At 38.2% G+C, this 13,943-nt stretch overlaps 1 protein-coding gene across 1 annotated transcript in view; it reads left to right on the forward strand.

Moving 5' to 3' along the window:
* PDE6A (phosphodiesterase 6A) overlaps positions 1–13,943 on the forward strand; it is a 190,852-nt gene that overhangs the window by 165,811 nt on the left and 11,098 nt on the right. The window contains exon 20 of the mRNA XM_053719837.1: positions 4,765–4,848. Within this exon, the coding sequence (XP_053575812.1) occupies positions 4,765–4,848 (84 nt within the window). The remainder of the gene's footprint in view (positions 1–4,764; positions 4,849–13,943) is intronic.

Genomic DNA, 13,943 nt, shown 5'->3' on the forward strand with positions numbered 1-13,943 from the left:
CTTTTCAATGGGATTTTTCTAACTCCGGTATTTAGAGTCGTGGCTGAAGTGAGCGTTAGAAATCTAACGACAAAACTCCAGCCGCAGAAAAAAGTCAGTAGTTAAGAGCTTTCTGGGCTAACGCCGGTTCATAAAGCTCTTAACTACTGTACTCTAAAGTACACTAACACCCATAAACTACCTATGTACCCCTAAACCGAGGTCCCCCCACATCGCCGCCACTCGATTAAATTTTTTTAACCCCTAATCTGCCGACCGCGACCTACGTTATACTTATGTACCCCTAATCTGCTGCCCCTAACACCGCCGACCCCATATATTATATTTATTAACCCCTAACCTGCCCCCCACAACGTCGCAGCCAGCTACCTACAATAATTAACCCCTAATCTGCCGACCGCCAACTACGTTATCCTTATGTACCCCTAATCTGCTGCCCCTAACACTGCCGACCCCTATATTATATTTATTAACCCCTAATCTGCCCCCCACAACGTCGCCGCCAGCTACCTACACTTATTAACCCCTAATCTGCCGTCCGCACGCCGCCGCCAGCTACATTATCCCTATGTACCCCTAATCTGCTGCCCCTAACACCGCCAACCCCTATATTATATTTATTAACCCCTAACCCTAACACTAACACCCCCCTAAGTTAAATATAATTTTAATCTAACGAAATTAATTAACTCTTATTAAATAAATTATTCCTATTTAAAGCTAAATACTTACCTGTAAAATAAATCCTAATATAGCTACAACATAAATTATAATTATATTATAGCTATTTTAGGATTAATATTTATTTTACAGGTAACTTTGTATTTATTTTAACCAGGTACAATATCTATTAAATAGTTAAGAACTATTTAATAGCTAAAATAGTTAAAATAATTAAAAATTTACCTGTAAAATAAATCCTAACCTAAGTTACAATTAAACCTAACACTACACTATCAATAAATAAATTAAATACAATACCTACAAATAACTACAATGAAATAAACTAACTAAAGTACAAAAAATAAAAAAGAACTAAGTTACAAAAAATAAAAAAATATTTACAAACATAAGAAAAATATTACAACAATTTTAAACTAATTACACCTACTCTAAGCCCCCTAATAAAATAACAAAGCCCCCCAAAATAAAAAAATGCCCTACCCTATTCTAAATTACTAAAGTTCAAAGCTCTTTTACCTTACCAGCCCTGAACAGGGCCCTTTGCGGGGCATGCCCCAAGAAGTTCAGCTCTTTTGCCTGTAAAAAAAAACATACAATACCCCCCCCAACATTACAACCCACCACCCACATACCCCTAATCTAACCCAAACCCCCCTTAAATAAACCTAACACTAAGCCCCTGAAGATCATCCTACCTTGTCTTCACCTCACCGGGTATCACACCGATCCGTCCTGGCTCCGATATCTTCATCCAACCCAAGCGGGGGCTAGACATCCACTGAAGAAGTCCAGAAGAGGGTCCAAAGTCTTCATCCTATCCGGGAAGAAGAGTAGATCCGGACCGGCAACCATCATCTTCCAAGCGGCATCTTCTATCTTCATCCGATGAGGACCGGCTCCATCCTGAAGACCTCCACCGCGGACCCATCTTCATCCGGCGACGTCCAACTGAAGAATGACGGTTCCTTTAAGGGACGTCATCCAAGATGGCGTCCCTCGAATTCCGATTGGCTGATAGGATTCTATCAGCCAATTGGAATTAAGGTAGGAATATTCTGATTGGCTGATGGAATCAGCCAATCAGAATCAAGATCAATCCAATTGGCTGATCCAATCAGCCAATCAGATTGAGCTCGCATTCTATTGGCTGATCGGAAAAGCCAATAAAATGAGAGCTCAATCTGATTGGCTGATTGGATCAGCCAATCAGATTGAACTTGATTCTGATTGGCTGATTCCATCAGCCAATCAGAATATTCCTACCTTAATTCCGATTGGCTGATAGAATCCTATCAGCCAATCGGAATTCGAGGGACGTCATCTTGGATGAAGTCCCTTAAAGGAACCGTCATTCTTCAGTTGGACGTCGCCGGATGAAGATGGGTCCGCGGTGGAGGTCTTCAGGATGGAGCCGGTCCTCATCGGATGAAAATAGAAGATGCCGCTTGGAAGATGATGGTTGCCGGTCCGGATCTACTCTTCTTCCCGGATAGGATGAAGACTTTGGAGCCTCTTCTGGACCTCTTCAGCCGCCGGAAGATGGATGTCTAGCCCCCGCTTGGGTTGGATGAAGATTTTGGAGCCAGGACAGATCGGTGAGCCTGGTATGGTGAAGACAAGGTAGGATGATCTTCAGGGGCTTAGTGTTAGGTTTATTTAAGGGGGGTTTGGGTTAGATTAGGGGTATGTGGGTGGTGGGTTGTAATGTTGGGGGGGTATTGTATGTTTTTTTTTACAGGCAAAAGAGCTGAACTTCTTGGGGCATGCCCCGCAAAGGGCCCTGTTCAGGGCTGGTAAGGTAAAAGAGCTTTGAACTTTAGTAATTTAGAATAGGGTAGGGCATTTTTTATTTTGGGGGGCTTTGTTATTTTATTAGGGGGCTTAGAGTAGGTGTAATTAGTTTAAAATTGTTGTAAGATTTTCCTTATGTTTGTAAATATTTTTTTATTTTTTGTAACTTAGTTCTTTTTTATTTTTTGTACTTTAGTTAGTTTATTTCATTGCAGTTATTTGTAGATATTGTATTTAATTAATGTATTGATAGTGTAGTGTTAGGTTTAATTGTAGGTAATTGTAGATATTTTATTTAATTAATTTAATGATAGTGTAGTGTTAGGTTTAATTGTAACTTAGGTTAGGATTTATTTTACAGGTAATTTTGTTATTATTTTAACTAGGTAACTATTAAATAGTTATTAACTATTTAATAGCTATTGTACCTGGTTAAAATAATTACAAAGTTACCTGTAAAATAAATATTAATCCTAAAATAGCTATAATATAATTATAATTTATAGTGTAGCTATATTAGGATTTATTTTACAGGTAAGTATTTAGCTTTAAATAGGAATAATTTATTTAATAAGAGATAATTAATTTCGTGAGATGTAAATTATATTTAATTTAGGGGGGTGTTAGTGTTAGGGTTAGACTTAGCTTTAGGGGTTAATACATTTATTAGAATAGCGGTGAGCTCCAGTCGGCAGATTAGGGGTTAATAATTGAAGTTAGGTGTCGGCGATGTTAGGGAGGGCAGATTAGGGGTTAATACTATTTATTATAGGGTTAGTGAGGCGGATTAGGGGTTAATAACTTTATTATAGTAGCGCTCAGGTCCGGTCGGCAGATTAGGGGTTAATAAGCGTAGGCAGGTGGAGGCGACGTTGTGGGGGGCAGATTAGGGGTTAATAAATATAATATAGGGGTCGGCGATGTTAGGGCAGCAGATTAGGGGTACATAGGGATAATGTAAGTAGCGGCGGTTTACGGAGCTGCAGATTAGGGGTTAATAATAATATGCAGGGGTCAGCGATAGCGGGGGCGGCAGATTAGGGGTTAATAAGTGTAAGGTTAGGAGTGTTTAGACTCGGGGTACATGTTAGGGTGTTAGGTGCAGACGTAGGAAGTGTTTCCGCATAGCAAACAATGGGGCTGCGTTAGGAGCTGAACGCGGCTTTTTTGCAGGTGTTAGGTTTTTTTTTCAGCTCAAACAGCCCCATTGTTTTCTATGGGGGGAATCATGCACGAGCACGTTTTTGAGGCTGGCCGCGTCCGTAAGCAACTCTGGTATCGAGAGTTGAAGCTGCGTTAAATATGCTCTACGCTCCTTTTTTGGAGCCTAACGCAGCCTTTATGTGGACTCTCAATACCAGAGTTATTTTTATGGTGCGGCCAGAAAAAAGCCGGCGTTAGCTTTTCGGGTCCTTACCGTCAAAACTCTAAATCTAGCCGTAAGCTAGCTACAATATAACTAATAGTTACATTGTAGCTATTTTAGGATTTATATTTATTTTACAGGCAACTTTGTATTTATTTTAACTAGGTACAATAGTTATTAAATAGTTATTAACTAGTTATTTAACTAGTGTTTGCAGCGGTTTAGGGGTTAATACATTTATTAAAGTGGCGGCGATGTCCGGTCGGCAGATTAGGGGTTAGATAATTTTATTATAGTGTTTGCAATATGGGGGGGCCTCGGTTTAGGGGTTAATAGGTAGTTTATGGGTGTTAGTGTACTTTGTAGCACTTTAGTTAAGAGCTTTATGTTACGGCGTTAGCCCATAAAACTCTTAACTACTGACTTTTATATGCGGTAGGAGTCTGGACAGGAGAGGGTCTACCGCTCACTTTTTCAGGCGATCGTAATACCGGCGTTAGGCAAATCCCATTAAAAAGATAGGATACGCAATTGACGTAAGGGGATTTGTGGTAAGCTAAAATCGCGGAAAAAAAGTGAGCGGTAGACCCTCTCCTGCCTGACTCGTAATACCAGCGGGCATTAAAAAGCAGCGTTAGGATCCCTTAACGATGCTTTTTAAGGCTAACGCAAGACTCGTAATCTAGCCTAGCCGATAGTCTTTTAAAGGACATATTCCTAGAATGCTCTGAAACAGCAAATGTTAAAGCTTAGAGAACTTTTTTATACACATGCTTTGAAATGAAGTGCTTAATTGCTGATATATACAGAATCAGATCAATTTATCTTAATGTCCCTTTAAAACAGACATTAGACCATATGTACATACAGTACCTTATCAAAGAAATCATTTGACTACCTCAGTTTGTTCCTTGTTTTTATAGCCCATGATGGACAGGAACAAAGCAGATGAACTTCCAAAGCTCCAGTGTGGTTTTATTGATTTTGTGTGCACGTTTGTATATAAGGTATGTTTCCTTTTTAGAATTAGCAATGCTGTTAGTCCATTTGCATTTTAGCAAGACGTACAATTTGTTGTGAAATGTTCATATGACTTCATGGGTTTCTTATTAAAGCACAGCTATACAACACAGAGATGGTTCTATTTACTTACAATACCTTTCATTTTTGTAATTGCAGTTTTCAAGAAAAATTAGGCAAATTTTGGTGTATGTTGGTCTTATTTCCAAAATGGTAAAAGTCAATGTTGAGTAAAAACGTAGAGAGGCATGTATTTAATAGTATAACTACTAGCCTATACCCACATGCATTTTGTTTTTGTGGCCCTTGTAAAAGCAAAACTGAGGATGCATACACTAGTTTTTATGTGACCTTGGAAATAAAAGCATAGCAAAACTAACAATTTGCTCTTAGGGGGCGATAAGCCCTCTAGGCAACAAGGGGAAGAGAGCAACATAAGGCTATCCTGTATCCTTAGTTATATCTTATACTGTTCTTTGAACAATTTTAGTAAAATTTGTTATTTGTATTATTGCCATAAATATGTATTAAAGTGATTGTAATGAATCATTAAATGAGGGTGACTTTCATTCATGAAAATAAATGAAGATGCTTCATTTTTTAAATAATTCACCTTTAGCGTAAACATTACGCTGTTTCTATGCCCGCAAATCATACTCTATTTGTGTCTTTGATGCGCATACAAAACAGGGGGCATTAATGTTCACGAGCTGGATGCCAAAGGGGGCATGCAACGATTGGATAGATCTGGATCCATCATCAAAGACACAAATAGAGTATGAGTTTAACCTACGGCCCTATGTGTTATGAAGTTGGCCAACACTGTTTTATATATTGAGCCCTGAATATAAGGACAACATTAATTTTGAGCTTACTGGATCTTACAGTGAGTATTACTGTGTCTTTTTAAGTATCATATTTAAGTTACTATCGGCTAGATTTAGAGTTTTGTCGGTAACGACCAGCGTAGCTAACGCTGGCTTTTTTTCCCCCGCACCTTTTAAATACCGCTGGTATTTAGAGTTCACAGAAGGGCTGTGTTAGGCTCCAAAAAGGGAGCGTATAGCATATTTACCGCCATTGCAACTCTCAATACCAGCGGTGCTTACGGACGCGGCCAGCTTCAAAAACGTGCTCGTGCACGATTCCCCCATAGAAAACAATGGGGCAGTTTGAGCTGAAAAAAACTAACACCTGCAAAAAAACAGCGTTCAGCTCTTAACGCAGCACCATTGTTTCCTATGGGGAAACAGTTTCTAAGTCTGCACCTAACACTCTAACATGTACCCCGAGTCTAAACATCCCCAAACCTTACACTTATTAACCCCTAATCTGCCGCCCCCTCTATCGCTGACCCCTGCATATTTTTTTAACCCCTAATCTGCCGCTCCGTACACCGCCGCAACCTACATTATACCTATGTACCCCTAATCTGCTGCCCCTAACACCGCCGACCCCTATATTATATTTATTAACCCCTAATCTGCCCCCCACAACGTCGCCGCCAGTTACCTACAATAATTAACCCCTAATCTGCCGACCGGACCTCACCGCTACTATAATAAATGTATTAACCCCTAATCCGCCTCACTAACCCTATAATAAATAGTATTAACCCCTAATCTGCCCTCCCTAACATCGCTGACACCTAACTTCAAGTATTAACCCCTAATCTGCCGACCGGACCTCACCGCTACTCTAATAAATGTATTAACCCCTAAAGATAAGTCAAACCCTAACCCTAACACCCCCCTAAGTTAAATATAATTTAAATCTAACGAAATAAATTAACTCTTATTAACCCCTTAAGGACCAGCGACGTACCCTGTATGTCGCTGGCCTTTTTTTGGGACTTGATTGTTCTATAGCGCGGTCTTGCCACCAGCTTTGAGACTGCTTTATTCCACAAAGCCTTCTGGAGGGAGGGCATTAATAGTGTGTTCTTGCTAGACTTGTGCTATTATGTCCTGAAAAAACCCTTAACGACCAATGACATACAGGGTACATTGTGGTCATTAAGGGGTTAAATAAATTATTCCTATTTAAATCTAAATAGTTACCTGTAAAATAAACCCTAATATAGCTACAATATAAATAATAATTATATTGTAGCTATTTTAGGAATAATATTTATTTTACAGGCAACTTTGTAATTATTTTAACCAGGTACAATAGTTATTAAATAGTTAATAACTATTTAATAGCTACCTAGTTAAAATAATTACAAAATTACCTGTAAAATAAATCCTAACCTAAGTTACAATTAAACCTAACACTACACTATCAATAAATTAATTAAATAAAATACCTACAATTATCTACAATTAAATCTAACACTACACTATCAATAAATTAATTAAATAAAATACCTACAATTATCTACAATTAAATCTAACACTACACTATCAATAAATTAATTAAATAAAATACCTACAAATAAATACAAATAAATAAACTAACTAAAGTACAAAAAATAAAAAAAGCTAAGTTACAAAAAATAAAAAAATTAATTACAAACATAATAAAAATATTGCAACAATTTTAAGCTAATTACACCTACTCTAAGCCCCCTAATAAAATAACAAAGCCCCCCAAAATAAAAAAATGCCCTACCCTATTCTAAAATTAAAATAGAAAAGCTCTTTTACCTTACCAGCCCTTAAAAGGGCCTTTTGCGGGGCATGCCCCAAAGAATTCAGCTCTTTTGGCTGTAAAAAAAAAAACATACAATACCCCCCCCACATTACAACCCACCACCCACATACCCCTAATCTAACCCAAACCCCCCTTAAATAAACCTAACACTAAGCCCCTGAAGATCTTCCTACCTTATCTTCACCACACCGGGTATCACCGATCCGTCCAGGCTCCGAAATCTTCATCCAAGCCCAAGCGGGGGCTGGAGATCCATCATCCGGCTGAAGTCTTCTATCAAGCGGCAAGAAGAAGTCCAGAAGAGGCTCCAAAGTCTTCATCCTATCCGGGCAGAAGAGGAGATCCGGACCGGCAACCATCTTCATCTAAGCGGCATCTTCTATCTTCATCCGATGACGAGTGGCTCCATCTTGAAGACCTCCGGCGTGGATCCATCCTCTTCTTCCGACGTCCTAAGTCCGAATGAAGGTTCCTTTAAATGACGTCATCCAAGATGGCGTCCCTCGAATTTTGATTGGCTGATAGGATTCTATCAGCCAATCGGAATTAAGGTAGGAAAAATCTGATTGGCTGATGGAATCAGCCAATCAGATTCAAGTTCAATCCGATTGGCTGATCCAATCAGCCAATCAGATTGAGCTCGCATTCTATTGGCTGATTGGAACAGCCAATAAAATGCGAGCTCAATCTGATTGGCTGATTCAATCAGCCAATCAGATTTTCCCTACCTTAATTCCGATTGGCTGATAGAATCCTATCAGCCAATCGGAATTCGAGGGACGCCATCTTGGATGACATCATTTAAAGGAACCTTCATTCGGACTTAGGATGTCGGAAGAAGAGGTTGGACCCGCCCCGGAGGTCTTCAAGATGGAGCCGCTTGTCATCGGATGAAGATAGAAGATGCCGCTTGGATGAAGATGGTTGCTGGTCCGGATCTCCTCTTCTGCCCAGATAGGATGAAGACTTTGGAGCCTCTTCTGGACTTCTTCTTGCCGCTTGATAGAAGACTTCAGCCGGATGATGGATCTCCAGCCCCCGCTTGGGCTTGGATGAAGATTTCGGAGCCTGGACGGATCGGTGATACCCGGTGTGGTGAAGATAAGGTAGGAAGATCTTCAGGGGCTTAGTGTTAGGTTTATTTAAGGGGGGTTTGGGTTAGATAAGGGGTATGTGGGTGGTGGGTTGTAATGTTGGGGGGGGTATTGTGTTTATTTTTACAGGCAAAAGAGCTGAATTCTTCGGGGCATGCCCCGCAAAAGGCCCTTTTAAGGGCTGGTAAGGTAAAAGAGCTTTTCTATTTTAATTTTAGAATAGGGTAGGGCATTTTTTTATTTTGGGGGGCTTTGTTATTTTATTAGGGGGCTTAGAGTAGGTGTAATTAGCTTAAAATTGTTGTAATATTTTTATTATGTTTGTAATTAATTTTTTTATTTTTTGTACTTTAGTTAGTTTATTTAATTGTATTTATTTGTAGGTATTTCATGTAATTAATTTATTGATAGTGTAGTGTTAGATTTAATTGTAGGTATTTTATTTAATTAATTTATTGATAGTGTAGTGTTAGGTTTAATTGTAACTTAGGTTAGGATTTATTTTACAGGTAATTTTGTAATTATTTTAACTAGGTAGCTATTAAATAGTTCTTAACTATTTAATAGCTATTGTACCTGGTTAAAATAAATACAAAGGTGCCTGTAAAATAAATATAAATCCTAAAATAGCTACAATATAATTATAATTTATATTGTAGCTATATTAGGGTTTATTTTACAGGTAAGTATTTAGCTTTAAATAGGACTAATTTATTTAATAAGAGTTAATTTATTTCGTTAGATTTAAATTATATTTAATTTAGGGGGGTGTTAGTGTTAGGGTTAGACTTAGCTTTAGGGGTTAATACATTTATTATAGCAGCGGTTAGGTCCGGTCGGCAGATTAGGGGTTAATACTTGAAGTTAGGTGTCGGCGATGTTAGGGAGGGCAGATTAGGGGTTAATACTATTTATTATAGGGTTATTGAGGCGGGAGTGAGGCGGATTAGAGGTTAATAACTTTATTATAGTAGCAGTGAGGTCCGGTCGGCAGATTAGGGGTTAATAATTGTAGGTAAGGTAGCAGCGACGTTGGTGGCGGCAGATTAGGGGTTAATAAATATAATATAGGGGTCGGCGGTGTTAGGGGAAGCAGATTAGGGGTACATAGGGATAAGGTAGGTTGCGGCGGTGTGCGGTCGGCAGATTAGGGGTTAAAAAATTTTATTAGAGTGGCGGCGATGTGGGGGATGCCTCGGTTTAGGGGTGCATAGGTAGTTTATGGGTGTTAGTGTACTTTAGAGCACAGTAGTTAAGAGCTTTATGAACCGGCGTTAGCCCATAAAGCTCTTAACTCCTGACTTTTTTCTGCGGCTGGAGTTTTGTCGTTAGATTTCTAACGCTCACTTCAGCCAAGACTCTAAATACCGGCGTTAGAAAGATCCCATTGAAAAGATAGAATACGCAAATGGCGTAGGGGGATCTGCGGTATGGAAAAGTCGCTGCTGCAAAGTGAGCATTAGACCCTTTCCTGACTGACTCTAAATACCAACGGTAGCCCAAAACCAGCATTAGGAGCCTCTAACTCTGGTTTTGACGGCTAACGCCAAACTCTAAATCTAGCCGTATGTATGATGAGAGGGACCAGTAAACTGAACTGAATTAATGAACCAATAATTCCTCTCCAAAATATTATTATTAGCCTATCCATAGTTATATAAAATAATGCAGTTTTACAGTTACAGGGTAATTAGATGCAAATGAGAGCATGTCATTTTGTCACTATAATGGACATTTTTTATTTAAAACCAGAATGTTTTTTTCTATAACTAACATTAACATGAAAATTAGAACACACCTTGCTTCAGGTCAAAATGACAATGGTACTTAATACTCTATGCTTATAGGCTATTAATTCCTGGATATGCAGGTATTTTCATCAGCCAGTATTGACCTCAGATTTGGTCTGTTTAGTTGTATTCTAAATAGAGTTATACATATGTATTAAGTTGCACAACCTTGTAATATGCTCCAATTGGATTAGATGAAAGGATATCAGAATATTACTCTATACGTTTTACAACTTAAGATCTGTGTGCATTTTAATTAGTAGGTACAGATATAGAAGTACTATAATCCTGATATAAGAGAGATCTCCCAGTATATTTGCGTACGCATAACACATATATCTAGTATATAATATCCTTTTCAACATTTGTGTTTTTATTTTATGTGTTTGTGTTTGTTTTGTGGAACAGTATTTTAAGCAATTCCAATAAAGGTTATATTTTAATTACGGCATAGACCGTCCCCCCTTTTGGAACTATATGTTCTTATTTACAGCCACTTTCTCTTAGATGTGAGTGATAGTAAGTGTACACTTTCAATCCTAGTATTGAAAAAACCTTTTTCTTTTCAGAATAAAACAGTACACAGCACCGAACTCTTAGTATTATAGTAAGGTAAACTACCTGTTGCAAATACCCCAGAGCATCTCAAGAATACCGAATAGTAGTGCCGTTTAGTCCCCCTCTTTTTGTTTGAAATAAAAGTGCCTAGTTCATCTAGGTTTATCTAATAGTGCACACTATAACTTTAAATTTAAATTTATCATGGCAAATAAATTGGAACAAGATAGAATCACAAGAAATAACAAACGTCTTACGGATTTTCAAGAAGTATTTAATGAACCCCTGTCACACAGCGCAGAACCTACTGCTGACAGATTAGACTCATTATTACGGGAACTCCACAAAAATCTTTTAAAACAAGACAAAGTGTGGTGGAACCATCACTTTTTTGATAAGTATATTGAAAAGAACTTAATACCCAGAGGCCTAAGGATACAATTATTTCCTGCCTTTGAATTTAAACAACCTGAGTTAACCCAAGAATGGGAAACGGCATTATCTGAATGCTCAAATAAATTAATGAGCATACTAATAAAGCATGACATCGCAGAGTATGATAGGCTAGAAGAACTAATCAAAACCCAGAACACACAATTGAAACAATTTGAAAGGTTAAAAGATTTTGAGACTGCTTATAAAAAATACCAAAAAGAACTGGACAGATATGAGGCAGAAATTAAGCAAACAAAAATGGGAAAATTAAATAGAGATATAGAAGACTTCCAGAATAACAGAGTATACAGATGGAAGAAGAAATTCAATTCTGGAAACACTTCCAACCGCCAAAGGGTAACCATTATTCAAAGTGATACAGAAACTGAAGGCGAAGACTCTGACAATTCCAGCAATGAACCTTCTACTTCTGCCTCATCCAATCAAATCCAAACTCAGACTGATATAAGAAAGAGGAAGAGTTTTTTAGACGGAGACACAGATTTAAATTCAGACCCACCAGAAGAGGTAGGGGGGGCCAACAAAAAAGCAACCAGAACACGAAGAGTACGAGAAACAAGGCAGGTGAACAAACCTTACAAAAGAAGCCCCAGCCCCTTCTCGAAGATAAAAATGAAACAATGAAGGTTTTAAATTTATCTAAAAAAATGCTTTCTGAAGACCACATTTCATTACTATCAAAGGGTATGTCATTCTGCCCTAGCGTCCCCATGGACAAATTTGATAACGTGAAAGATATACAACTATATCTGAGAAAGCTGCTCTTAAGAAGACAATATATGGATATTCAAAACCAAAAAGATCTGGGAACAGATTCAAATTGGACTGCAGAAGACCTATTATTACTTCAAGATATGGAAGATCTTTTGAATGAAAACGAAGAAATCCCACCACAAAATTGGAGAAAGAATCTGACGACCAAATCAAAATATATACCTCCATCTTCTAAGAGCCCAAGTATACAGATATTTAATAATATTGTGTGTAAAGAAATATCTGAACTGACAGTGAAATCATCATCAGCAAATCTAACAAAACAAGAGAAAAAGGCAATATCAGAAATTCAAGATTGGAACGATGTCATTATACGCAAAGCGGACAAAGGTGGAAATATTGTTATCTGGCCAACTGATCAATATCTCAAAGAAGCAAATAAACAATTATCCGATCAGACTTGCTATCGGAAATTATGGAGTAACCCGACTGAACAATTTCACACTCAATACAATGACCTGATAGCCAATGCGAGAATCAGTAATATCATTACAAATAAAGAAAAAAGATTTCTGACAGTTGACCATCCAAAAGTAGCCACCTTCTACTTGATCCCTAAGGTACATAAAGACCAAAAACACCCACCAGGACGTCCCATAGTGTCGGGTAACGAAAATCTTACAGAGAAAGCTAGTCAATACATTGACACAAGATTGAGAGAATTTCTCACTCTAATACCATCTTTTATTAAGGACACTATGGAAACACTACAACAACTCCAAGATATCCAAATAGGACCCACCACATGGTTAGTTACAGCGGATGTGGAAGCCCTCTACACTAGCATCAGGCATGATCTAGGACTTGAAGCGGTTAAATATTACCTCAACATGACCAATGAAGAAGATTCAAGCCATAATGAATTCGTCATGAAATTATTGGAATTTGTACTGAAGAAAAACTATTTTGTCTTCATTAACCAATTCTACTTGCAGTGTAGAGGGACGGCAATGGGAACTGCCTGTGCACCAACGTACGCCAACCTATTCTTAGGTTGGTGGGAACATCACACAGTCTTTACAGCAGAAAATGATGAATTCACCCAACACATCCCCCTCTGGCTGAGATATATAGACGATATCCTGATGATCTGGGAAGGACCCAAAGATAAACTTGACAAATTCCTCACTACTCTGAATAATAACAACCTCAACATCAAATTAACATATGAAAGTAGCCAAGAGGAAATCACATTCCTGGACTTGAGACTATTCAAGAAAACCAATGATATGCTAGGTACTGATTTATTCAGAAAGGAGACTGCTACTAACACACTATTATACAGTACAAGTGCTCATGCTCCCTGCACAATTAAATCCCTACCGATAGGGGAATTTCTGAGAACTAAGAGAAATTGCTCAGAAGATGAACTATATCAAAAAAGAGCATCAGAAGTAGCCAGTTGTCTCAGCCAGAGGGGATAGAGTCGTTCATCTATAAAGAAAGCCAAATATAGAGCCAAAAAAAACAATCGACAAGACCTGCTAAAACCTAAATCCAAACAGAATGATGGAAAAACGAGACGTGTATTAACCTACAATGCACAGAGCCAGGAAATAATCAAAATAATTAAAAAACATTGGCATATCTTACAAGCGGACAAGGTGTTGGAACCCCTAATAGGGCCGAAGATAGAGGTCAGCTATAGGAGACCTAAGAACTTAAAAGACTTGATCAGTCCTAGTCACTTCACGCAAAACAAAAGAACTAAGAGAGGTAATATACCAAATGGTTCCTATTCATGTGGATCTTGCA

This window comes from Bombina bombina, chromosome 6 (assembly GCF_027579735.1).
Source record: "Bombina bombina isolate aBomBom1 chromosome 6, aBomBom1.pri, whole genome shotgun sequence".
NCBI classification, from domain to species: Eukaryota; Metazoa; Chordata; class Amphibia; order Anura; family Bombinatoridae; genus Bombina; species Bombina bombina.